We start from the raw sequence: 23,989 nt of genomic DNA, 5'->3' as shown, positions 1-23,989 counted from the left end.
CGTTTTAAAAATGTATTTGTTTTCACTTAGTCAAAACTAATGGTACATGACCCACATGACTCTCTTTTACAATGAAACAATGATGACAATGATAATTTGGTATGAAAAACCACAATATTGAAGAGAAATCTTAAGAATTTGCTTACATTACTAAATACAACATTTGTGGAATGGCTATGACTTAAAGTAATGCTTTTCTTTAAGCTTTTAGGCAAGATATCATTTCAGTGCAATTTACTTACTACAATTTATGCCCTGTAAATAATTATTTTGTTTACACTAGTAGTCAATCTTAAAACATAGTTTGGATCTGCATCACAACTGTCATGTATTTTTTATTTTTGAGTTGCATTGATACAATGGCTTTCACACTAAGAGCTGAACAGATTCTTTGAGTAACATGCACACATTTCAAGAATTACTTTTTATTTACATTTGACATTCTCAATCTTTAAATGATATTATCTTTTGTGTCGCAATTCTAAAAATATTTGAGGCTTTCAAAAGGCAGGTGGATATAAAAGCTGCAACAAACTTATTTAAGCCCCTGGCACAGGATGAAATATTAAATGAAGCTCAAATCTAAATCCAAGTTCCACTTAAGGGATGAATAAGGCATTGTAGGATTTAGGGTCTCATTGTTGACAACATATCACCTCTTGTGGCCTAAAACTCTTTGGAGGACCTATGATCAAGGCATGTACTTCATTCCTTTCATCCTTGGTATGATATGCATATCTCTGATGTCATCATGCTGAAGTAACCAACACAAGTAACGTTCCGTTCCCATACCCCATCCACTAGTGAGGAGTGGTTTCACTTGTCGCATTTTAATGTACCATTTGTAAGACTGCTCTGGCACTGCATGATGCCTCAGGGCATCTTGTACCATTTCAGGGGTTGAATGGCGTTCACCAAGACCCACAGTCTCACCCAGCCCCAGCAAAAGGTCAGCAGCTTTGGCTTTGCACCGTCCAGTGCCCTTCACATATGCCTGGTAGAAGGGAACTCCTAGATGGTCCATCTCAGTCAGCCAAACAGCACCACCAAATTTCTCTATCAAAATCCGCTCTCCTTTGCGAGTTAATTTTCTGCCCAAATGGGGGTGGCCATCTTGTACCCACTCTAAGCAGTCAACAGAGGGCATCATTGGAATGGCCTGGTCGAGAGGGATTCTGGGTAGTGCTGTTTTTCCATCCAGCTTACTCAGCATAGCTGTGGCATGTGTAAGGGTCCCAGCAGTATTCAGAATAATATCTGAGTGTTTCTTCAGCATGGACTTGGTGAGATGAACCAGGTATCCCTCTGCTATGGAAATGGCATTGTCCATGTCACCCAACAATTCACACTCCACGTGGTAGAACTGGTTCAAGTGTGTGGCATCAGGATCTTCTCCTCTAAAGCTGGGAGATATGTAGTAGGTCCCTGGTAGGTTATCCTGGAAGCGAAGAAAGTATTCAAGCACAAATTGCATTGAGTCGGCCAGGTAGACATTCTGGCCCAACAGGTTAACAGAAACTGGCTCTGAGTCAGATCCCAGTCCCATTGGCGAGGAGATGGTGTCTGTGGTGAGAGGGGTCAAAGCGTAGGAGTATTGACAGGAATTGTGGAAATATTCGGCTGTGCAATGGAAGAGTGTGTTTTGAATTTGGAACAGGTTGCGATACCACTGGCTCTTGATGGCAAGACTGGAGTGAGACTGAGGATCTTCCCACGAATGAGGGGGCCTGCACTGTGTAATTTTTGAGTGGATACTTTTGAGGAATTCAGTATCAGCAACTGGACCATCCAGTGATGACACATATCCAGGATAGCTTTGGAAGCATTCTGATTGTAGCTCATCAGGTTTAGTGTCATCTAGTGAAGGTAACAAAGGGATCAGCTTAGCATGAGCATAGTCACTCTCAAAGCCTTCAAAGATTAGTGCAACACTTGGAGTTTTCATCCCCTCTTCCAGTAACTGGGCAACTTTGTAAGTGGCTAAGATCAGTGCCTTGTAGTCAGGTTCATCCAGTTTAAAAATGTCACTACACAGTGGCTTTCGTGGCACCACAATGGTTAGTCCAGGACTATTTGGGTATGGTGTTAGGAAAGCAACATGCTCACTGTCTTCCCACACTCTCCACTGTTGCTGCTCTCCACGCACAATACGGCTAAACAAGTCATCATCAGAAGGTTTCCCAAAAAAGTCAAAACAAAAAGGTGCATTTGGTGTTGGCAGTGCATTTCTAATCTGGGCTTGAATTTGAGCCAGTGCTTCATCATTCCAGCGTGGGCCACTTTTTGAAGTGCAGTAACCAGGATTGGAAGCATGAAATTCCTCTTCACCAGCAAGATGGGGCTGCCACTTTGGCTTTAAGCCATGAAGTGGGAGCAGTATGATCTGTGATGGCTGATCAGGGGTTGGATTAAAAACCAAGGCACAACGCTGGACTCCTAGTTGCTCACATAGCAGATCTGACACAGCTCTTGCTCCTTGAAACGTAGCAATGAAATCGAACATGTCAAAATGGAAGATGCTGCCTTTCCCATTATGAGTTTTTCTTGTCAAAATGGTGGAGCCAGGGATCCAGGGACTGGGATTCAGGTAGGCAACCAGTTCATCTGTTTCCCAGATCACGTTAGAGAAGCGCTTAAGGGGCCTGAGGACCTCTACACGTGAAGTGCCATTAATATTTGATGCCACAAAAAACACACCAGCATTTGCTTCAATGATGGTATCACCTTTAGTGTTGACAGAGATTATTCCTGCACAGATCCCATTCAAATGTTCAGTCATTACCTCTCTACATGCCTGCCTAAGTCCATAGCTTTTGTTATGGTATAGACTGGCAATTTTTTGTGCAACTGTGTTCCTGAGAAAAACATCTCCATCTCCAGAGCAAGTAAGAGCTATCTTGTCATCAGCATAAATTCCTGCCCCTACTATTGCTGTATCCCCAACTCTTCCTTTCAGTTTTCCTACCAGCCCACCTGTGGAGGATGCAGCAGCTAACCCATTCCAACGATCCAATGCCACAGCTCCAACCGTCTGAGGGTGATTATTTATTGACTTGTCTCTTCCACTGAGGTTTGCAATTAACTCTCTGTGACGCATATCGGTGTAGAAATACTCAGGGACAACAGGCTTCTCCTTCTTTTCTAACCCTTGCAGAAACTCTTCAGCCCCGTCTCCCACAATAAGTGAATGGGAGCTCTCCTCCATGACACACCTGGCTGCTTTTATTGGGTTTTTTACACTTTGCACACAAGCAACAGATCCTGACCTCTTTGAACTGCCATCTATAATAGTGGCTTCCATTTCATTTTTGCCATCTTTGTTAAATACTGAACCTTTACCTGCATTGAAAAGGAAGCAGTCCTCCAGAGCTTCCACTGATCTCTGAACTGCATCTAGACTTTTACCACCTTGCTGAAGTACTTGGGACCCGAGTATTAAGGCTGTTTGTAGAGCAAACTCAATAATCCCTGTCACTTGAGTGTTCAGCATTATCTCCTCTCCAGCACCACCATGAATTACCAATGTGTAGTATGGACTCATGCCAGAGGAGGTGCCAACATTACTTTTGCCATTATCTGGGATGTCGGGGCAGTTTGACTTTTCTCCATTTATTTTGTTATTTTGACCCTGTTGTAGCAGACATTCCAGGGCTCCCATTTCATTTGCAATGGCATATCTAACAGCTAGCTGCATAACTGATTTCAAGGTGATCTTGAAGTTTTCTTGAAGCTTCTCCAGCGCTAGAGCAAAGCTCCCTTTCCCATTAAGCACAATGCGAACCTTGTCTTTCTTCCCAAGGTATGTTACAGCTAACTGATCTTGGGCATAAACATTCCCTACTCCACACTCCACACCCTCCATCAGATCTGTACCAGTGAGGTACACAGAAGGACATCCAAATGGGTTCAGGAACTTCCTCAATGGATTGTCAGATGGCAAAGATTGGCGCAAGGCAGCAAGGTGTGGCCCAACAGCTTGACCATTTTTGGTGTTTCTAATGAGCCTCTTATGCTCCAAAAGTGCAACATGGAACAATCGTAGCAGATCAGTAGTGTATTCAGTTGTATTATCTGGACGAATGTGGGATGCCAAGGCACCTACTAAGTTACGAGAGTGCGTGGTGACTGAGTATGTAGGATCACAACGACCATGTTTATAGTGTCGCATATGGGTAGGTGTGACCATCAAGTGACTGGCTGCAGATTCCCCAAGAGTCTGCCTCAAAGAGAGCTGCAAAGAGAAGTTAATCCAAGCATCAAACAGGCCCCTCTGCCCTCTGAGAGTAGAAAAGACATCAGGATAGGAGAACACATCAAAAGTGAGAACTGGATGTTTTGCCCTTAAGTCAGGGCTCTGTTGCAGGGTACTTACTCCTTTCAAGGGAAATGTTAGAGAACTAAGGCAAACAGAATCACCACTGTTTTCTGTGACAGATCCATGTTTAGTGTCGGTTTGGGCTAGTTTTAAATCAACAGTCTCAGACAGATGGTACACACGTTCAGTCACAAGCCCAGCCACCATCCCATCCACAGCACTGTGCTCAAACACCATCCCAGCTGTGCTGTCCTTGAACACCACCAGGTTCATCACCTGTCAAAACAGAAATACAAAGATTGCTCTGGGTTTTTTACCCAACTGAAAATAAGCAAAACATTTTAAACTTTAGCCATCTCAAACTGCGCTGACTACTTACCGATAAGTTCAAATGTTTGTGTGAATTTATACATTTCTTCATTCAAAATTTTTGAACATACCAACATATTTTATTATCATAGCCTGTTATCCACCAAGGTAAAATGTGAAGAAAAATTCATGAGGAAGTCGGTATATACATCGGCAGTGGTTAGAAAACCTGCCTACACTTACACAGGTACATCATTTTAAAAAAAGGTGGATGTTGTTGAGGTGGGTTTGCTGTAGTGAAATACCTGTCCAAAGAGGGACTACTAAAAGTAAATCTTATATTTTTTGCCTTGTACATTTCATGCATGGCTTATAAACGTAACAACCCCGTAAAAACAATACTGCATTACCAAGGCTAGATTTTATATAGAGAAGTAATAAAGGGCACTAGTCATTAAAGTAAAATGAAATGGTTGTTACATTGAGAATGGTTGTTCACACTCACTCCCCTGTCCACTCATATTTATAAACATGAATTACAATTACTATCCTTCTGTGAATAATTTGAATTAGTGGAAGATAACATACATATTAAGCCTACAAATCTCCACTGTACATATCATCTAAAGCATCATCTTAAGCTTCAGCCATTTTTATTTATAAAGAATTGGAGCACTAATGCTTTTTTCTTTGGCATTTAGAAGATTCTTTTTGTTCTTACTATGACTGCTACTTAGATACATCTGGGTCACACTTAAGAACCTTCCTAAGCAAAAAGCCAATTGCACCTGCAATTTCACCTGCAACCCCGGTATTCTGATGCCTTTTTGTGTCATGGTTATTATTACAAATTCAAATAAAAGTTCAGCAGCATGAGAAAGAGTAAGACAGAGTTGATCTGAGCTTGTTTTAAAATACTCATATGGATTTTGTCCAATACCTTGTCATAGTATCTCAGATATGGATTGACTCCTCCTGCTCCCAGCCTCACTGCATTGAGGGTATCAGCCAGTTCAGAGGGTGCATTGCAGTCTTCCAGACATAGCGTAAGCACAGCACTCTCCATTATCCCCAGTGATGTTGCTGCTGCTCCCCCTTGCTCAAGGATTTCTTCCCTGATAACAGCCCAGGCTTTGCGCTCCAGAGCTGAGAGACTACAAATGGCAGAAATATTATTCTGTTTTCCTGCATTGGGCTGAGTCATTACCTGAGCCAGCTGATTATAGATGTCAATAAATGATCGTGCAGAAACTGGCCCTCCATTGTTGGGATGGCAGAGTATGTCAACAGGGAACACTCCTCTAACACAGGTTATGGTGGCATGAAGGCTGTCAGGGTAGACCTGGAACAAAGAAAGGTACAGATATAAAAATGCTCAAAGTACTTGAATGAATATGATTGGATAGCAGATGAAAGATTAATCTTCATATGGTATATTTAAATTTTCCCTTAGAAAATTTAGACCCCTTAACTTTTCTTACAAGTTGTGTCCTGTCAGTAAACATACCTTAATTTCATCTTGACTCCTGCCAGGAATACGGCTGGCAGCAAACACTTCAGACTGCTGTGTGTGCTCTATTAGATGATCGCCCTCTAGTAAAAAGGGCTCACTGTACAGCTTTGCTGCAGCCCAGAGCAGAGCCGCTGCCCTTCCTAGCTGGGTACATGTTTTTGCTTTAGATGGAAGAAGAACAACAGGTAGGGCAGTTGATGTGGGCAGGGGGTCTGCACAAGACAACAGACCTCTCTTGAACTGCTTTGTCACCCAATTCTCTTGGTCAGCAACACTGGCTACTAATTTCTGCTGGGCTTCTTCAAGATGCTCCCACTGCTGTGCCAGCATACTTTTAAACTTTGGATAAAGATCGGGACTCAAAGTGAGCTGCAGAACACGGCCCACCTCTTGCAAGGTAACATCCAACTCTGGAACAGGGTAGTTGAGAAGGGTCATCCTGGTAAAATGGAGGAAGCTTGACAGAATAGAAGTAGGAAAAATAGAGAGAATCAGCTGTGGTGCCAGGTACTCTTTACAAGCACGTGTACACACACACACACACACACACACACACACACACACACATGTTTGTACTTCTATCTTAGTGAGGACATCCATAGGCGTAATGCATTTCCGAGAGCCTTACCCTAACCTTAACCATCATAACTGATTGCCTAAACTTAATCCTTACCCTAACCCTAACCAAACCTCAATTCATACCTGTTCTCTAAAAACAAGTCTTCACCCTCAAACATGGCTGTTTCAAAGTGAGGACCAGCCAAAATGTCCTCACTTTGTAAAAATGTCCTCACTTTGATAGTTAAATGCAGAAAATGGTACTCACCATGTAGCAAGTACAAGAACACACACACACACACACACACACACACACACACACACACACACACACACACACACACACACGTATCCAAAAGATATCCCAACTTTTCATTAAGATGTCATCATATCAAGAACTGCATTTTTCCAGTAGTTTGGTTTGTGATCAAATATTTGCAAAAGTATTGACATGCCCAGTCTCTACTGTGCTTTGTGTTTAATACTAATTAGAAAATGTTACCTTATGCATGCAAAACACTAAACATCACTGTGAGATTGTCAAAACGGCAAACATTATGTCGAAACTGTCATCATGAGCATGTTTGCATGCCAGATTAAAGCAGCACTATTGCTTCATCCTGTCACCAGCAAAGCAGTAAACAGAAATTGTTGTTCCACATAAAGTCTTCATTTTTATTTACAAACTACTTCTTAGACTTTTGGCAGGCAAAAACACTGACATACATACAGCACACAACTACAAACAGGCACAATGTACTACATTATGTTTGACACAACATGTTCCTTTTCTCATCTCTCTTTACATTTACTTCACATGATGTCCAACCTGTCTCTCATTAGTGGAACCCGTAATTCATTTATCGAATTTATGGTGAAGACACTGGTGAGTGCACACAGGTCTCTTTGTGCGTTAACGTGGTGCGCATGAATGGAATGCATCCAGATATTACTTCAGCGTGGGACAATACCTCTGGACTGAGCAGATACATGGGCTCTTGTTATGGCTAATAACTAAGCCCATCTGATCACACGTGAAAGCAGTTACTCCCTGTTAAAAACTAAGTCTTGGCTTTTTTTTTGCGGTTGTTAAGGAAACATGTCCCTAACTGTCTGACTTTTGGAAAATTAGATTTCTCCTGATTGGTCCCATCAGTTCAAATCACCCACACAATGCTGTCTGTATTGCATCTGAATCTTGCATTCTATCTGATGGGTTTTGGATCTGAAAGGATTCTCGTCTTATGATTTTAATTGTGTGACAATTTTACTATAATACTACAAGCAATTTGCATAAGACAAATTCTGTATGATTAATTCATTTGATTTTATGGACAACAAACTAATAACTTTGTCAGACAAGGCAAAAATTATTTAATAAGATAGATTTTAAGATTGAGACTTTTTAAAGTTCATTCGATCCAAGGTACCTTCCTATGCAAGTAGGTAATTTTTGTTCAGGATTTTACATCAAAAGAGCATGGAATAATTTATAAAGAAATGTTTTAAAAACATCAACAGTGATATTTATTTCCAGAAACAATATCCAATTTATTGTGGATAACATATACAAATATTCACATTGAGAAAGCATTTCTGCCAAACAAACTGTCGATGAAAACTGTTCTCAGTAGATATTATCTCTATGAAGGCACTGTGCTGTAAGTATGCATTATTAGTAGGTGTTAGGTTCTGTTCTGGTCTCTAATATTTTTAATAGCAAGATATCTAAAAAAAAATTTAAAAATAAAATCTTAAGGTGATTTATCAGAAAAAAATATTTCCTAAAAGTTCTTAACCTTTTATAACCAGACTTCAGCGTGGAGCATGACCTCCTCTTGCACTTGTTGCATATAAGAATGCATCATTAAAAATCTAACTGTTATCTCTTTCCTGCATTGTTATTAACACATTTGGTTTACTTAGGTATAAAAGCAACTTACCTCACTGTAGAAATTTCTCTGAGATCTGGCCAGTTGGTATGGTGGAAGAACACTTTGTGGGAGAAAAATCCGGTTGGACTACGAAAACAAGGCTATGTCATAATGTAAATGCAGTGACTCCAATTAGGCAATTAAGTTTCTCGTCTCTCCTATCTCTCCACATCTCACAGTCCCTTTCTCCCCCTTTTTTCCCTTTCAGCCTTTGTTTGTTCTCTATCTTTGTCTGGTCCTATTCCCTTTTCTTTTTTAATGCTGATTTGTTTTGAATCTCTGTTCTAAGGTCTAACTGCACCAAAGCACCATCAACAAAGTGCTAGGTGCCTTGAATGACACAATCACTCTCTCTTACACCCTCACCACCCCTCCACCCCACCATTCCCTTTGAGCAAAACTGTGAACAATTTCTGACAATTCTTAATTCTCTAAAAGTTGAAAGAATACTATATAATTATATAACATGCAGCAAACAAACTTTAATTGTTCCCTGTCACCACCCTTTGTCTTGAAAACAGCACTAGTTGTACACATAAAGACCCTTCTTTATGTGTACTATCAACTAAACAGTAATGAACCAAAACTTATTTAAGTCAGTAATTAAAATAAGCACGAAATGTGGAGATCAGTACAAGTAGTGTTAAAAAAAATCATTAAATCAAATCAAACTTTATATAGCACTTTTCATACAGTTAAAAATGCAACACAAAGTGCTGTACAACATGTAAAAATATTAAAAATAAGCAAACCCATCCCTCCCTCCATATATACATATATGCACACAATTACACAAGCACACATACATGCACACCCACACACACGCACATACACTCTCACCACTGACTGTAGAGAGACATGGCATGGCATTGATGATTGTGGAAAATGCCTCCACTGGGGTCATCCGCACCGGGAGGAGTCACAGGCCATGACCACCGGAGGCGCCGGCCCCTGGAACCGCCGACCTCGAGACAGGGGGACCCTGAGGTGGGGAGTCCCCCGACCAGCTGGGTCGAAGGGACCCAGGGACAGCACCCCCAGCAGCAGACCAGATACAGCCCTCAGTGTGGAGGACCCCCCTGAGGAAACACTGGAGTTAAAAACTAAAAAATTTTAAACTATAAGATAGAATAAAAGACCTGTAAGATAAGTAAACGGTGGAAAGTAAAAGATAAAACAATAAATAGACAATGATAAGAAAATAAGAAGTACTTAAAAAGTCCAATTAAAAAGGTGTGTCTTTACCCTTCTTTTAAAAACCTCGACAGTCTCTGCAGTCCTGAGGTTCTCTGGCAGGCTGTTCCACAGGCGGGGGCCATAGTGGCTAAATGCCGCCTCGCTATGGGTTTTTGTTCTAGCTTGTGGTATGGATAAAAGACCACTGCCGGAAGACTTCAGGATCTGCAAGGGTTGATATGTCAAAAGCAGATCAGATAAATAAGAAGGTTCAAGGCCGTTAAGACATTTAACACCTAATTAAAGATCCTTAAAATCGATCCTGAAGCGGACAGGGAGTCAATGCAGCGATGTGATGATAAACTTAACTCCTAAACTTTTTCAGAAAAACAGTGCTGTGATAAAGTATTTTCCTGATGTCTTCTCTTTATGCATATTTCTCACACATAAAAGTTTCAGATTATCAAACTAATATTTATATTTATTTGATATTAGACAGCAATAATCTAGAAACACTGTCTGGTATCAGTTTCTAAATTATGATTTATTGAAGAATGACTGAAAACCTATATCACCCCTGGGAAAAAGTAATTGCCTCCCTAAATCTGATAACTGATTGGGTCACCCTTGGCAGCAAAAACTGCAGTTGAACATTTGAAATAACTTTTAATTGGTCTTTTACATCACCATTGAAGAATTCTGGCCCACTCTTCTCACATCATTTCTTTGTTCTACAGAATAGTGTTAATTTGACCATATTAGATGGTTTTTGAACATGAACTGCCCTTTTAAGGTCTTGTCACAGTGTCTCAATTGGATCCATGTCCAGACTTTTACTCGGCCACTCCAAAACTTAATTTTGTTCTGTATGATCCATTCATGGGTGGGTTAGGGTCAGAGTTGCCTGTGTGCTTTGGGTCATTGTCATGCTACATAAACCATGCTAGAGCTTTAAGTCATGAACTGATGGTCAGATTTTCTCGTGGAGGATGTTCTGATAGAGAGCAGAAGTCATGGCTCCATCAATAATGACAAGATATCAAAGTCCCGTTAAAGCAATGCTGCCCCAAACCATCACACTATCACAACCACGTTTCACTGCTGGTTTGATTTTTTTTTTTGGTGAAATGCAGTATTAGCTTTACACCACATGAAACGAGACCTATGTCTCTTAGAAAGTTTAACCTTTGACCCATCTGTCCACAGGATTTTATCCAAAAGTCTTGGGCTCATCCAGATATTATTTTTGCAAATGCCAGATGAACCCTTGCATTCTTTTTGGTCAGTAGTGGTTTGCGCCTTGCAACTCTCCCATGGATGTCATTTTTTCCCATTGTCTTCCTTATTGTGTCATCATGTGGACAGGCCTTAGCTGAGGGATGTGAGGCCTGCCGTTCTTTTGATGTTCACCTTGGATCTTTTGTGACCTACTGGATGAGATGTCAGTGGTGTCTCAGGCACATTTTGGTATGTCACCCACTCCTGAGAAGGTTGACCACTGTTCCATGTTTCTCCATTTGTGGATAATGGCTCTCAATGTGATTTGCTGGATTTCCAGAATCTTAAACTGTTTAATCTTTTCCTTTTCACCCTTTCCAGACAGATAAATGTAAATGAGTTTGTTTAGCATCTGTTCTTCTTCTCTTTTGAACGTGGCATTATGTGCTGCTTTTTGAGACCTGTAGCACCCCCGGTTGAAACAATGGTCTCTCAAATTGATGATTCACAACCTTTATTTAAGCCTTGATGTAAACACACCGTAAGAACTACAATGAAAACAAACCAAATCATACAATTAATAACCAACAGTATGTTTCCTTTATCCTTTTACCTTATTTATAAACCCATTGCTGACTAAGCACAGTTGTTTACCAAAATGCGCTAGCACCCTTGAGTGGCTAAAATGTAGCTGAGATACCATATAGCAAATCGTAAAGTCAGAGAAATATAACTAAACACATTTACAAAACAAAACCTTTAATACTAACCTTGTTCCCTGCTCAACCAGGTGCTAAGAACCGTTAGTAGCTTATATTAACACACATAACCTTTTCTTTGCTGTTACCGCGACGCACACCTTTCCTTTTTCTGTTGGCGCTTCCATAGATATGAAGAGTAGATACGCCATGATAAAAGCATCATTTCATAACTACAGTAAAATATGAACCAAATCAGTAATACACAAAAATAAATAACAAGGTCATTTGCAAGACCCTTTGGCTCTCACGGTCTTCATCAGATGAGAAGTGAGGATCACAGGTCTGAAGTGAGGGCGACATCTGGGAAATTACTTTTTGCTAGTTAAATGGATCAGAGAAGAATGGGTCAGAAACTGAGATGTCAAATAAGAGCAGGTTTTCTGGTGATTTCCTGTTGTCTCAAACTTTGAAGGATAAACTACATCATCTGGATAATACATTAGTCACATTTAGCTGAAGCAAACAATAGTATGTGTTAGTGTGATAGAGCTGATTTGTATTTTTGTATGTTTTAAATGGTAGTTATCTTTTTAAGAATTAGCGCCATATCAAATGTCCTACGTGCTACATGAATGCCAACACTGTCTTACTGCAACAACACAGTAGTGTAATTGTTAGCTCTACTACCAATTATTTTAATGCTATACAAAAGTAAACAAATAGAAACTACTGCCATATGGTCCAATGTCGTGGTAAACAATGTCACTTTGCAAAGTTTAGAACTACTTTTTAATTTTTGTTTGTTTGTTTAGGATGACAGTAGACGCGCATGGCACGTAGAAAACAAACACCCGCGGAGTGATAATGTGGACGCTGCGGAAGGATACCTCCCCTCCTTTCTTGAGCTCTGTATTAGGACTACGCGAGATCGTCGCCATTTATCCTCTCGAGCAACAGAAAGCGAAGTTGGTATTGTTGGACACCAATCTATTGGCCGAAATGGCAGTGTGAAATTGTGCAGCGACCCAGCAGCAGCCAACAAAACAGTGCATTCAGTCAGTGCACTGAGTCACTTCTGATTCAGCAAAATGTCGTAAGTAATATTTTCTAACATTTGTTGATGACAGCTGTGTGGCCTACTGTGGCTGCCAGACTTATTTAACTTACTGTACTTTCGTAAAATCTGTGACATTTTTTAAGCAATAACAATTAATTTGACGTACCGAATCGCTGAATACATGAACATAATGACTTTGTTGTTGATTATATCAAATCACCGGGACTGGGAAATGAGATGACAAACGTGAGATTAACATGAAATGATGCATTTTAAACTGTTGGCCCATTTTGTCTCGATACATTGTATCTGTCAATCACGGTGTAGCTACATTAGAATCAAACGCAGCTATCATAATGCTAGCCTTCCACTGCCATCGTGGCAGTCAGAAAATGGGTAGTTTCCTCTTTAGTCAAAATGGCGGCTCACTGTCTATATTGAAAACAAAGATGAGTGTTGTGAGGCTGAGTCATGGACTCATAAGACTCTTACGACTGTTTGCTGCGTAGAAACGAGTGATGTGAAGCAGGTGAATTGTAGTCACTAGACAGTGTTACAGTGCTAAAGCGCCTGCCTTATGACATCATTATTGTGGTCATTTCAGAATTGGAAGACATTTTACGTCCCACCCATCAAATTTCAAGTAATCCATGTACAAATACTAAAACATGCAGGTCTTTGGTAAATGTACTTGACCTGAGACCAAATCTAAAAAAAAAAAAAAGAATGGGAGGAAATATATTTGGAGTACCCCCTAAAATGACATTTTTTGTTTGCCCCACCCCTCTAATGACTAAATTGAATCTCAAAACAGTTCCAAAAAAAAAAAAAAGAAACCTAAATCTTCCTTTTTTGGTATTTTTTTCCATTGGTGTCTCTTGTAATTGTGGAAAATAAAGATTTCCAGTCAACATATTTTAAATAATTATTATGCATGAAACGTGTGTCCCACAGCATGCACACAACCCTGCTACCACAACCTTTTCAGCTCGTAGAAGAGGAAAACAGTGAATCACATATGCTGAAAATGACATCATCAAACAATTATTATTGATTAATTTGTAACAGGAAATTGTGAAAGAGAAGGTTAATTTTCAAAAATTTTGAAGACTAAATGTCCTCTGACTCTGAAATGATAGATAATTTAAAAAATATTTTTTTAATTGTATTTGTTATTGAATTTATTAGCATAAATATGTTTCTTACATATTGATGTTTATGTTTTCAACCTAAATGTTTTTATCTTATTTCTTGTCTTCAGGTCCTACATGGAAACCCCAAATACTGCTGCATTCGACAGCATAAAAGAGTCTATCGCTACCCTAGCATTGCCACACGCTCCATTTGTGACCAACAACAGCCACTATGACCACAATGAAAACCAACTCACAGTTTGGCCTGGAAGACATGGAGGCCCTTCTCTGGGTGCCTTCCTCTCCCATGGCTGATGCCATGAGCTCACAATTTTTTCACCTTGACACAAAACAACAACAGGAAGGAAGGGGAACCTTACTAGAGGGGGACACTTCACCAGCGTCACCCCATCCCCTCTCACCCCTCTCTTCTTCCACCTCTCCTGCTCCCTTCTACTCTCCTCCATCCTCCCCACCAGCCATCCTCCTCAGTGGGGACAAAGCGAGGACTGAGTCTAATCTGTTCTCCCTCCCTTGGTTGGACCACCCTGTCCAGCTGAGAGGTAGCCAGATGCTGTCCAGTGATGGCAAAGGTAATGAGCATAAAAGTTGATAACCGGAACTGTATCTTTTAAGAACACCTAACTTCCTGAAAGTATTTTTGGTAGTATCTTTTACTATAATCAAATCTCAGTGTAATTTAGTTAAAACTGATAGTGATGATAATGGTGAATGGTTCTTCATTTCCCCTCACAGAGAATGCACTCAGTGACCTGGACTGGATGGCTGAGAGGATGGATCTAAGTGAGTTTGACCTGGACTCTCTGATTAGCTCCTGCAGTCCTGCCGAAGAGTCTCCCAGCTCTCCTGAAGACCTTCTGGCCTCCCTTGACTGCCTCCCATTGCCAACTTTCTCACCTCCTTTGTTCTCAAGTCTTCCTATCATTCCCGCTGTCTGTTCAGATCCTTCTGTCAGTATAGTGGATCACTCTGAATCCTGTATTGACAGACAGGAGGTCCCTGACTTGGCACCATGTGTCCAAGAGCCACAAGAGGATCTGGAGATAAAATCTGAGCCTGCTTCTCCAGGCTCTTCTTCCCCAGTGGTTGATTCTCCTTCATTCCCAGCCTTCACTTTGGACCTAGGCAGTGAAGTAGATATCGCAGAGAGTGAAGCAAAGCCAGTGATGGCCTCTGTGGTCCCTCAAGTCCCAAGGTTTGTACTCTCCCTTTCACCAACTCGCATCGTCCTTGTCCTGACTCCCAAAAATGAAGCTAAGATGCCAACCTCATCAGAGGTCATTCATTGCTCCTCACCAGCCTCCCCACCACAAAGGTCCTCCAGAAGTAGGCCATACCCTGTGCCCAAATACAAATCTAATCCACCCCCTCTTAGTGCTACAAGTGTTGAAGTCAAGTCCTGCCTGGGTGCAAGTGGACCTGAAAGGATAGTTGTGAAGGTGCCAAGACAAGACAAGAAACAAAAGAAGATGGAGCAGAATAAAACGGCTGCAATTCGTTACAGGCAGAAGAAGAGGGCTGAGCAGGATGCACTTATTGCAGAGCATGCACTGCTGAAGAGGAGGAACATAGAGCTTACTGAGAAGGCTGGGTCTATGGCTAGGGAGATCGAGTATCTCAAAGAGTTAATGGAGGAAGTCCGCTCGGCCATTCTCAAAAAGGGTATTGGTACTGACCCCTAATGGTTAAACCTAGCTGTAACTGATGGTGTAAGAAGTGAGTTCCACCTAACAATTGAGCTTGGTAGATCTTATTTCATGATCATATTGCCCATACTGCATGTCTTGGATGCACAGTCCTGTAAAACTAGTATTTGTTATAATGTAATCCTTCATGTATCAAAGTGGTATTGAATATAACATACTTTAGTCATGTAGTGGTAAATCTCAAATATTTTCCATTTGGTATATAAACTTCTGCAATCTTTCTTGTATGTGTTTTTTTCCTTATATTAAAACTTCAGTCATTTGCCAGCAGGATGGCATTTTAAAGGTTTAAATCTGTACATTATAGCATAACTGAACAATCTGTAATTTATTCTCCTAATAAAGAGTGTTGGCACAGATTTGTGATTTATTGTACCCAGAATCTTGGCAAGCAGATGCAAAAATGTGTATTTGGTAGATTGTGTAGTAACTGAAAATACTAGCATCACTTAGAGCATTTTCAAACTTGAAGGTGTAAATATGTATATCAGTTCATAGCACACAAAGAATATGAACTCTACTTTTTTGAGTTCTGGATAAGAAAATCAAACCATTTTTAAATGAAGTTAAAAGTGCTACAGATGAGCTGTACACAATATACTTATTTGTTAGCAAGTCAAATCTTATCTCAGTCTTTGTAATGTATTCTCTGACCAAGAACAACAACTTTGTTGTCTATCTGAAAGGAGCTCCCTTAAAATACACAGATGAGGATAATGGTGCCTGCCTGACTAGCAGAATGCTTCACACACGTACATTTATTCAAGTGACAGTCATAAAGTTAATGGATGGCAAACAAGCTTCAGATAAAAATGTCTTCTTTTAGTATTTTTCTGTCACTAATTACAAAATTAAGACACTAAAGTTTATGGCAGGTGCTTAGAAGAATACATTTTTATGTCAGTCTCTTGGAGAATGGGAAGGAGAGGAAAAGAGTGCTAACCAAGAGACCACTTGAATAATATTACCACTGAACAGAGTAATTGGTCAAGGCAATCCAATAGCTCAGAGACAATCTTATGCTTCGCAGTCAAGATGGTGCAGTAAATAAGCACGTTTCCTCAAAAAACCCAAAAGAACATAGCTACTCAGTGCAGGTGTCACCTATTTAAATTGCCGAATTTCCTAGATAATACTAAATTTCACCTAACCAGAACACTAACTTTGTCTTTTTTTGTCTGTGTTAAGTGCTTAGACTTTTTTTTTAAAGGATTTAATGTCAACCTCCTACCTACAAGAGCAGGTTATACTCAAAATGCATTGTTTTGCTAAATATACATTTTTCCAAATATAATTTAGATGGTTAGTATTTTGCAAGCTACAATGGTACCACAATACTTCTTCCTCAAGGGTAGCTGACTGCTTAGTATGACTGAATAATGCAGATAATATTGCAGTCCATCCACAACAGACAGATTGTATAAATAATACAAGGAAAGTCAGTAATACACAACAATACAGCCATGTTTTATTGTTGTCTAATGGAATCACCATATGAGAAAGACCTCACAGTAAGTAACGTCACTTTGGCTGCAGTAACATGGTGGAACTTGGAACAGTGCAAAATGCTTGGCTAAGTGCTTTAATGAAACATATACACCGCTCATACAATATATTCACAGATGGAGTGGGACTTGAAGACTCCAGATAAATGTTTGAAACATATCAAATTTTAAAGTCATGCTTGTCACAAAAGTGTGGTAATGTATTAAACTCTCTAAATAAAATACAAAGTAAAACAGGGAGCAGTGTCAGAACTTCTTTAATACACTACATCATTTGTAGAAAATAAAATTTTAGAGCATGGCAGTGGTAATGGTCACATACATATAAAATATGTGAACTTTCGCTGCAGACCAAATTTCCCCTAGTGGGACAGTAAACATAACTTTGAGCCTTATATATGCTTTTATTTGTACATTTCAGAGTGTGTTTTTTTTCCTTTCTTCTTTTTTTTCCAGGTGTGAAGATAAAGCAATGTGATGTCATCCCAGAAATTCGCACAGATTCATATTGAATTTTTATTCAAGCAAGAGTCAGAGGAATAAGTGAGGTTGCCTTCAGCTCAATAGGCACTCAATTTATCTGCATGCTACATCTTTACATGCCTCTGACAGGTGAATATATATTCATATAATACTTTTAAAAAAATCTCAACTTGTGACAAGAACTAATAGCCACTGTAGAAAAAGCTGACAGGAAGGAAAAGCTAAATTTGAACTTCAATGGTTCACGTGGTCATGTTGTTTCTCTACCATGCTAAAGCTTGATGTAGAATATAGGATACTGTCCTGGTACTGCAGGGCTACACCCCCACTCTCACACTTTGATGCTGAGGCACGTAGTTGAATTGAACTGTTCGATATATGCACTTTATGCATGACCATAAACAACAAAGCAGAGCCAGCCCAAGCTGCTCTACAAAGATTTAAGACTGAACATTAGTACAATACAGCTTTTTAAAACAGTTTTTAGAGCTCTTCTTGAGCATTAATACAACAGCACTAAAAATACCTATTTACTGCTTTAGATAGATTCAATGAATTTTTGTTGCACAAGGGGACCAAAGGAACCAATTACAGCCAAACTCAAAACAGCTCTTATGCATGTAATTGATACAAACTGAATGGCAGCAATGGCACCTGGCATAGAAGGGGATGGCCATATTGTATAAAAGGATATACACAGACAGATTCCTCTTACTCTTTCAATAATCATGAGTGATGGACTTGTTGCAGACATGACCAAATCTTCAGATCTGACTGGTTATTACAGTGTTGCTTTTTTAAGTATTTAACTTTTTGGTTTTGATTGTAGTTGTAATACAAAGCTTATCAGTGCAGACTGAACAGTGATTTACAATAATGCTAAAACATGGTCTCCTAAGCAGCAGACATTTTCCATGGACATGTTCATTGGTTCAACAGGGACTGAACTTTTGTCACTTGAAGTCGTACATTCCTCCCTCTCCTCAGTTTGAGACTGAGCTCAGTGAACAGTGACTTTGGTCTTTTCATTTCCAACAGAGTGCTACTCATAACAAGACTCCTGTCCTAAACCTCTTGTTTTCTCAGAAACTCCTTAGAGTTACAGAGGGATACTTTGATGAGGTCTAAGTTACATGAGATGATGTTTGAACATACTGATAACTTAGAACAAAGAGCAAAAGCCAAACAGCTTAAAGTGCAGTTACTGTAGCTGGCATCCTCGACAGTCGTCCTCAGGTTCGGTATTATCGGAAGAGTAAGAACTCTCCTCGCTCACTGTCAAATACAACACAATAATGTTAGTGTTTACAGTTTTGAAGAGCCGACGCATAAACATCAGCCTTGTAGGTATGATCAGTTAAATGTTTTTTTTTAACTGGAACACAAAACAAAACTCACTAAACACTAGTGAACTATCAAATTTTTAAAAAGAAGCAAAATATATATGAAAATGAAAATGACTTACACCACTCAGTTTGTATGGGAAGGAACGCCTTGTCACCATTTTCCCGGATCATCTCCTCTATCTTATCCAGTAGGACAGACACACTCCTGTCCTTGCCAGGTGTCTTACTGTCCAGGACGTGGTAGTAGTTCCCACAGTACTCCAGCAATCTTTGCAGCTCCCGCCCTCCTCTAAGGATGTGTTCTTCAATGGGTGTGCGTCCCAACCAGTCCCCACAGCTGAACAGAACCATAGTATGGAGGCATGCGCTGTCACCAAACAGAGTCTCTATGTGCGCCAGGAGTGTTCGCCTTTTCCTGGCAGTGAGGGATGAGACAACCGGCAGGACAAGCAGCAATGTGTGGGGTCCAGGTCGGAGGAGGGCAGCCCCACGCTGGGACTCCTGACGGATGCGCTTTGGGGTTCGCCTCACTGAAAACCAGTCCCAGCCTGGGGTGTCTACAATAGTGATCCGACGTCCAGACACCAATGCCTGCCTTCTAAGGCACAATTCTGTCTCCTGTCCTGACTCAAAGTACCGGCGACCTAGGATGGAGTTCCCCACCGAGCTCTTTCCAACGCCCTTCCAACCCAACAACAGCAACCTCAATTCTGTACAACAAGAACCAGACAGAAGGAGAAAGAAACACAATGACAAAAACGGAAGGAGAAATTGAGAGAAAAATGTTCAGATGAACAGTGCAAAAAAAGAGGGCAAACATTGGGAGTATATAAAGCAGTACTGACTGATCAGTAATTAAGTGACTTGAATTCTTGGTAACAGCATTACAGCATACAATCTCTCCTTCAACACAAGACCCACTTTGCCACACTTTAGCACACACATACAAATGAAGAGCTCCCTCATACCCCTAGGAGGTCCTCCAATCATCTGGTCCCTCTGTCTAGCGTGCTCCTCCATCCTCATCCTCTCTTCCTCCAGAGCTCTCCTGGCCTGTTCTTCCTCCAGTAAAATCAACTCATTCACCTCAAAGTACCAGCCTACATGAAAGCAGCAATAATTTAGTCACTGGTGTGCCCTCAGTCATCTCTATAACACAGCTGGTATATTGATTACTAATGCAATAATCATAATATAGAAGCTCCAGAAATAAATACAGTATCATTAGTTAGTGTACCATAGCACAAATAAAGTAGTACTTAAGGATAAAAACAATGAATATTGAAAAAAAAATATTTCAATAAACTATACAAAAATGCAGAAAATAAGAAATCCAGCAAAACCTTGGTTGTCTGTGATCATTTCCTCCACCTTTTCCATCAGCTCGGGTACCTGTGTGTTTTCTTCGATATCTTTCTGAATGTTGTCAAAGGCATGATACCTGCAGTGGGAAAACTTATTTTTAGAGGCTCTTCACTAAATTCACACAAAGTGTGGAAAACAGTTGTATGAAGTTTTCTGTAGCTCTGACGGGAACTTTCCAAATTCTGTAAAGAATAACAGGATTGATGTCATCGTGACGTCATCTTGGTTATTTGGGATCAGACTGCAAATTTTTAACAAAAACAAAACATCATTAAGTTAAAAATCTAAAATATTGCTTTTTGGTCTTAAACCCCAATGTAAAATAAAGGTTAGGTTGTCTATGTCTCTGCCACTTTGATTTTAATGATATTTAAAAAAAATATGTCCCATAAATTTATTGAAATGCAAACAAAAATGTTTGACTTGACAATGCAACAAAATTTGATGGTTGAAAAGGCCAAATCTTTACAGCTGCACTCCGTGAAAAGAATTTCAGCAGATTCAGCTTTTGCAATCCTATGGCATACTGGTAGTACAATAGGCAATTAGAGAAAAAATATCTCATTCAATCATCTTTCTCAATCATATTTATACAACTTCTTTCGTGTATCTAGCTGTGCGTTTCAGGATCTGTACAGGGACTTTGATGCATGAATTTTGAGGAATTTTCCTTTAAGTTGTTTTTATACCACTGTTGCACTGTTTCAAACATTGTTTAGTAACTACTTGTGGTTGTTTGCACTGTACTAACAAAGACTGGACATGGACAAATGTACAGGTTTTTGATGTTCCTTTGTTTAGAGCAGACTTCTAAGAAATCGGAGAGAGAACAGATACAAAGCAAAAAGAGAGTGTGCTGACAGACCTGCTTCCACATCTCTCCACCAGCCACTGCAGGGCCTCTCCAGTGTTTGCTATGTGCTCCTCAATAAAGACACCTTGGGGCAGTTTGTCCACCCCAGTAAAGAGGACCATGGAATACCTCCATGTCCCTCCACCCAGGGCCCCCAGCTGCTCCTCTGCAGCTCTCCTTTGGCTGTCAGTAAAGGGTTGAGTGACTGACACCACCAGTAGGATAGTGTGGGGTCCAGGAGGGCAGAGTATGGCCCCCATGCAAGGCCCCTCACTGTCTAGGCTTGGAGGAGGTCGGGGCGGGCTGTCAGACTCGGCAGCAGCATTGTCATTGTTGTCAACTTCGTTGTCTTCCCCAGGATCAGTGAGGATTGCCCACGGTGGAGTGTCAACCACGGTGACCCGTCGGCCATAGATTTCCGTCTGGCCCACGTTGCTATGTGTAGTCTCTGTCCCAGCTTCAAAGATCTGATCCCCCAGAATGGTGTTGGCAGTGGATGTCTTACCAGACTGTGGTCCTCCTAAGAGCAGCAGTCTACGCTCTGGGGGGTGGCGGCCTCTGAGATCCCCTGGTATAAAACAGGAAAATCAGACCAGAGGTTCTGAACAAGGACAGGTTTTTGGATTTTATATTCTAAATTCAAAATATTTAATATTCTTATATGCAACATGTAGCACAACAGCTAGTTGTCCAAGGAAATGATCCTCATTATGGCATAAACCCATTTTGTCCTGAAAGTAGTGTCTTCACTATGATCCTCGTGGGACATTTCTCCAAAAAGATAGGTCCAGTTGCTTTTTTATTGAAGATATTCAAATTGGCATGACCTCAATGACTTAAAATCTTAATATATATTTTTATATTGCTTTTTAGAGATTTGTTCATTTCTGCTTTCTTCCCAGTTCAAAATATATTGTTCTTCTACCTTCACTCATGTCCTCAATCTATAGAGTACCATCCTTTAATCTAAACTAATTTTTACCATATGCCTCTTCTTCTTCACTCCTCTTTCATTCTTGTTTTTTTCTCTCCTCTGGATTCTACCCCCAGCATATCTCCTCATCTGTTCTTAGCCTTGAGAAAAATTGGATCAAAAAGTAGAAACCCTGGATTTTTTTTAACAAATCAAAATCAAAATATACTTTATTAATCCCAAAGGAAATTGAGGAAAAATGAAAGAGAAGTTATGTGAGTAAAACATGATATACATACTCTGAGTACAAGTTACAAGAGTGAGACATGTTTTAATAAAATGATATCATGGGAAGAGAGGTATATTCAGAGGACGGCAAGAGGAGCAAGAAAGGGAAATATGAGAAGAAGAAAGTTTATTGATGTTCCCCAGGTACTCACTGCAGGTAAGACTTTCCATGTGTTTTGCTAATTATAGGAAGTTGTCTCAAGCAACAGTTCTCCACTATTACGGGTATTTGGTTCGAACATGACATGATGCTTACAGTTCACTATATATGCTATGATTAACAAATGGTGAAGATGGATGATATAACGCCTGCAGTGAGGTCTGAAGTAAATGATAAAAACCCACTTACCAGTGTCAGAGGCAGAGGACACAGCAGCCATCTTGTGTGTAGAACCTCTGGCTTCCTCCTCCTCAGCCCCCCTCCTCCTTCTCCTCCTTGCCTCCACGGTGGATTCTTTTTTCTTGCGTCTTCAGAAAATGACAAATCCTGAGTGATGTGGAAAAGGATTGCAACTCAAAAGCATCCTAGCTCTTTCTTTAGCTCAATGCCACATTCTACCGCAGTGCAACTCACCGTATTATTAGTTCTCTATGTTTGCCCTGTCTCCCTTGCCAAGCTTTTTCTTACCCCCTTTGCCATTTAGCCCCTACCTATCTTTTCTATAATCTATCTCCCACGCCCCCTTTACCCCACCATGACTGTTTGAAGCCGTTTCCTCTATATCTTCTCTCACCTTTTCCTTGCCTTCTTGTGCTCCCTCTTTTGTCTTATTTATCTGTCAGAAGGAAAGATTGTACAATGCAGAAGACTGAAAGCCAAATTCACCCCTGCAGCCGCAGCTCCAGGAAGATGTCGTCATTTTTTGAGGCAGAACCGAGGAAGCTGTTCCTCCAACTTACTCGTGTCTCACAGCAGCAGCAGTAGCAGCGGCAGCCCCAGCACTGTATGCAGACTGCAGTCAGGAGGACAGATAAAAAGATGGATCGACAGAGAGAGAGAGAGAGAGAGAGAGAGAGAGAGAGAGAGAGAGAGAGAGACTCTGTTCTCTCCTTACAGCTGTAAGATGCATAGACATGTGTATATGTCTATACCTGTGTATATGTCTATGGTAAGATGTATTCCCCAGTTGCTGCATCACGCACAAACACATTATTTACATGATGCCTGCAGACACACAAATGCTGTAAGGCAGGAAGGGGATAAATACTGCAGGCTAAATTTGACATTTCGTCATAGCTTACATAATGTACAAACTGTATGGTGATTTATATTTCCTATGAAGAATACATCATGAGTTGCAAAAAAAATTGAATATCCTGATGGCTCAGCTAATCCTATGTTCCTTAACAAATAAATTATGTGCGACATGCATCTATGGACCCAGGGAAAAACGACGTAAAATGGAGAAACAAAACAGTATTTGCTTTCTGTATTTTAAAGAATATGATTTTTTTGGGTCATCGTTTTAGTCATCAATTGCAGTGATGATAACACTTTAAATATCAGGTCTCTATAAATACAACCTGAACCAACAAAATGTTCACATGACCCTGCTATGCATTCTTCGTCAGACGTCGCGCCGTACGCCGACTCT

The 23,989-nt window shown here is 40.3% G+C and overlaps 3 protein-coding genes across 5 annotated transcripts; 1 reads left to right on the top strand and 2 right to left on the bottom strand.

Annotated features, from left to right (window-relative positions):
• Positions 1 to 406: 406 nt before the first annotated feature.
• On the bottom strand, positions 407 to 5,690 carry si:ch211-256m1.8 (asparagine--tRNA ligase). Its single transcript, XM_051941514.1, has 2 exons — positions 5,565 to 5,690; positions 407 to 1,675 (listed from the first exon to the last, which is right to left on the bottom strand). The coding sequence occupies exons 1-2, from the start codon at positions 5,688 to 5,690 to the stop codon at positions 692 to 694; spliced, it is 1,110 nt and encodes a 369-aa protein (XP_051797474.1). The 3' UTR covers positions 407 to 691.
• A 6,926-nt stretch (positions 5,691 to 12,616) lies between these two features.
• On the top strand, positions 12,617 to 15,998 carry LOC110964677 (cyclic AMP-dependent transcription factor ATF-4-like). Its single transcript, XM_022213467.2, has 3 exons — positions 12,617 to 12,817; positions 14,043 to 14,507; positions 14,671 to 15,998. Exons 2-3 carry the CDS (start codon positions 14,147 to 14,149, stop codon positions 15,615 to 15,617), a joined length of 1,308 nt encoding a protein of 435 aa, XP_022069159.1. The 5' UTR covers positions 12,617 to 12,817; positions 14,043 to 14,146; the 3' UTR covers positions 15,618 to 15,998.
• Positions 15,999 to 17,087: 1,089 nt separating this feature from the next.
• On the bottom strand, positions 17,088 to 23,496 carry si:dkey-110g7.8 (GTPase IMAP family member 8). 3 transcript variants are annotated; one of them, XM_022213462.2, is made up of 7 exons: positions 23,129 to 23,496; positions 22,744 to 22,862; positions 21,206 to 21,761; positions 20,319 to 20,416; positions 19,944 to 20,075; positions 19,095 to 19,685; positions 17,088 to 18,904 (listed from the first exon to the last, which is right to left on the bottom strand). In XM_022213462.2, exons 2-7 carry the CDS (start codon positions 22,772 to 22,774, stop codon positions 18,831 to 18,833), a joined length of 1,482 nt encoding a protein of 493 aa, XP_022069154.1. In that variant the 5' UTR covers positions 22,775 to 22,862; positions 23,129 to 23,496; the 3' UTR covers positions 17,088 to 18,830. The 3 variants fall into 3 exon arrangements, with proteins under 3 accessions (XP_022069154.1, XP_022069157.1, XP_022069158.1); XM_022213465.2 differs by having other exon boundaries at positions 23,221 to 23,496; XM_022213466.2 differs by having other exon boundaries at positions 23,295 to 23,496.
• Positions 23,497 to 23,989: the final 493 nt, after the last annotated feature.

This window comes from Acanthochromis polyacanthus, chromosome 21 (assembly GCF_021347895.1).
Source record: "Acanthochromis polyacanthus isolate Apoly-LR-REF ecotype Palm Island chromosome 21, KAUST_Apoly_ChrSc, whole genome shotgun sequence".
NCBI lineage: Eukaryota > Metazoa > Chordata > Actinopteri > Pomacentridae > Acanthochromis > Acanthochromis polyacanthus.
The sequence above is the reverse complement of the archived record's forward strand: the minus strand, read 5'-3'. Positions and strand labels throughout refer to the sequence as shown.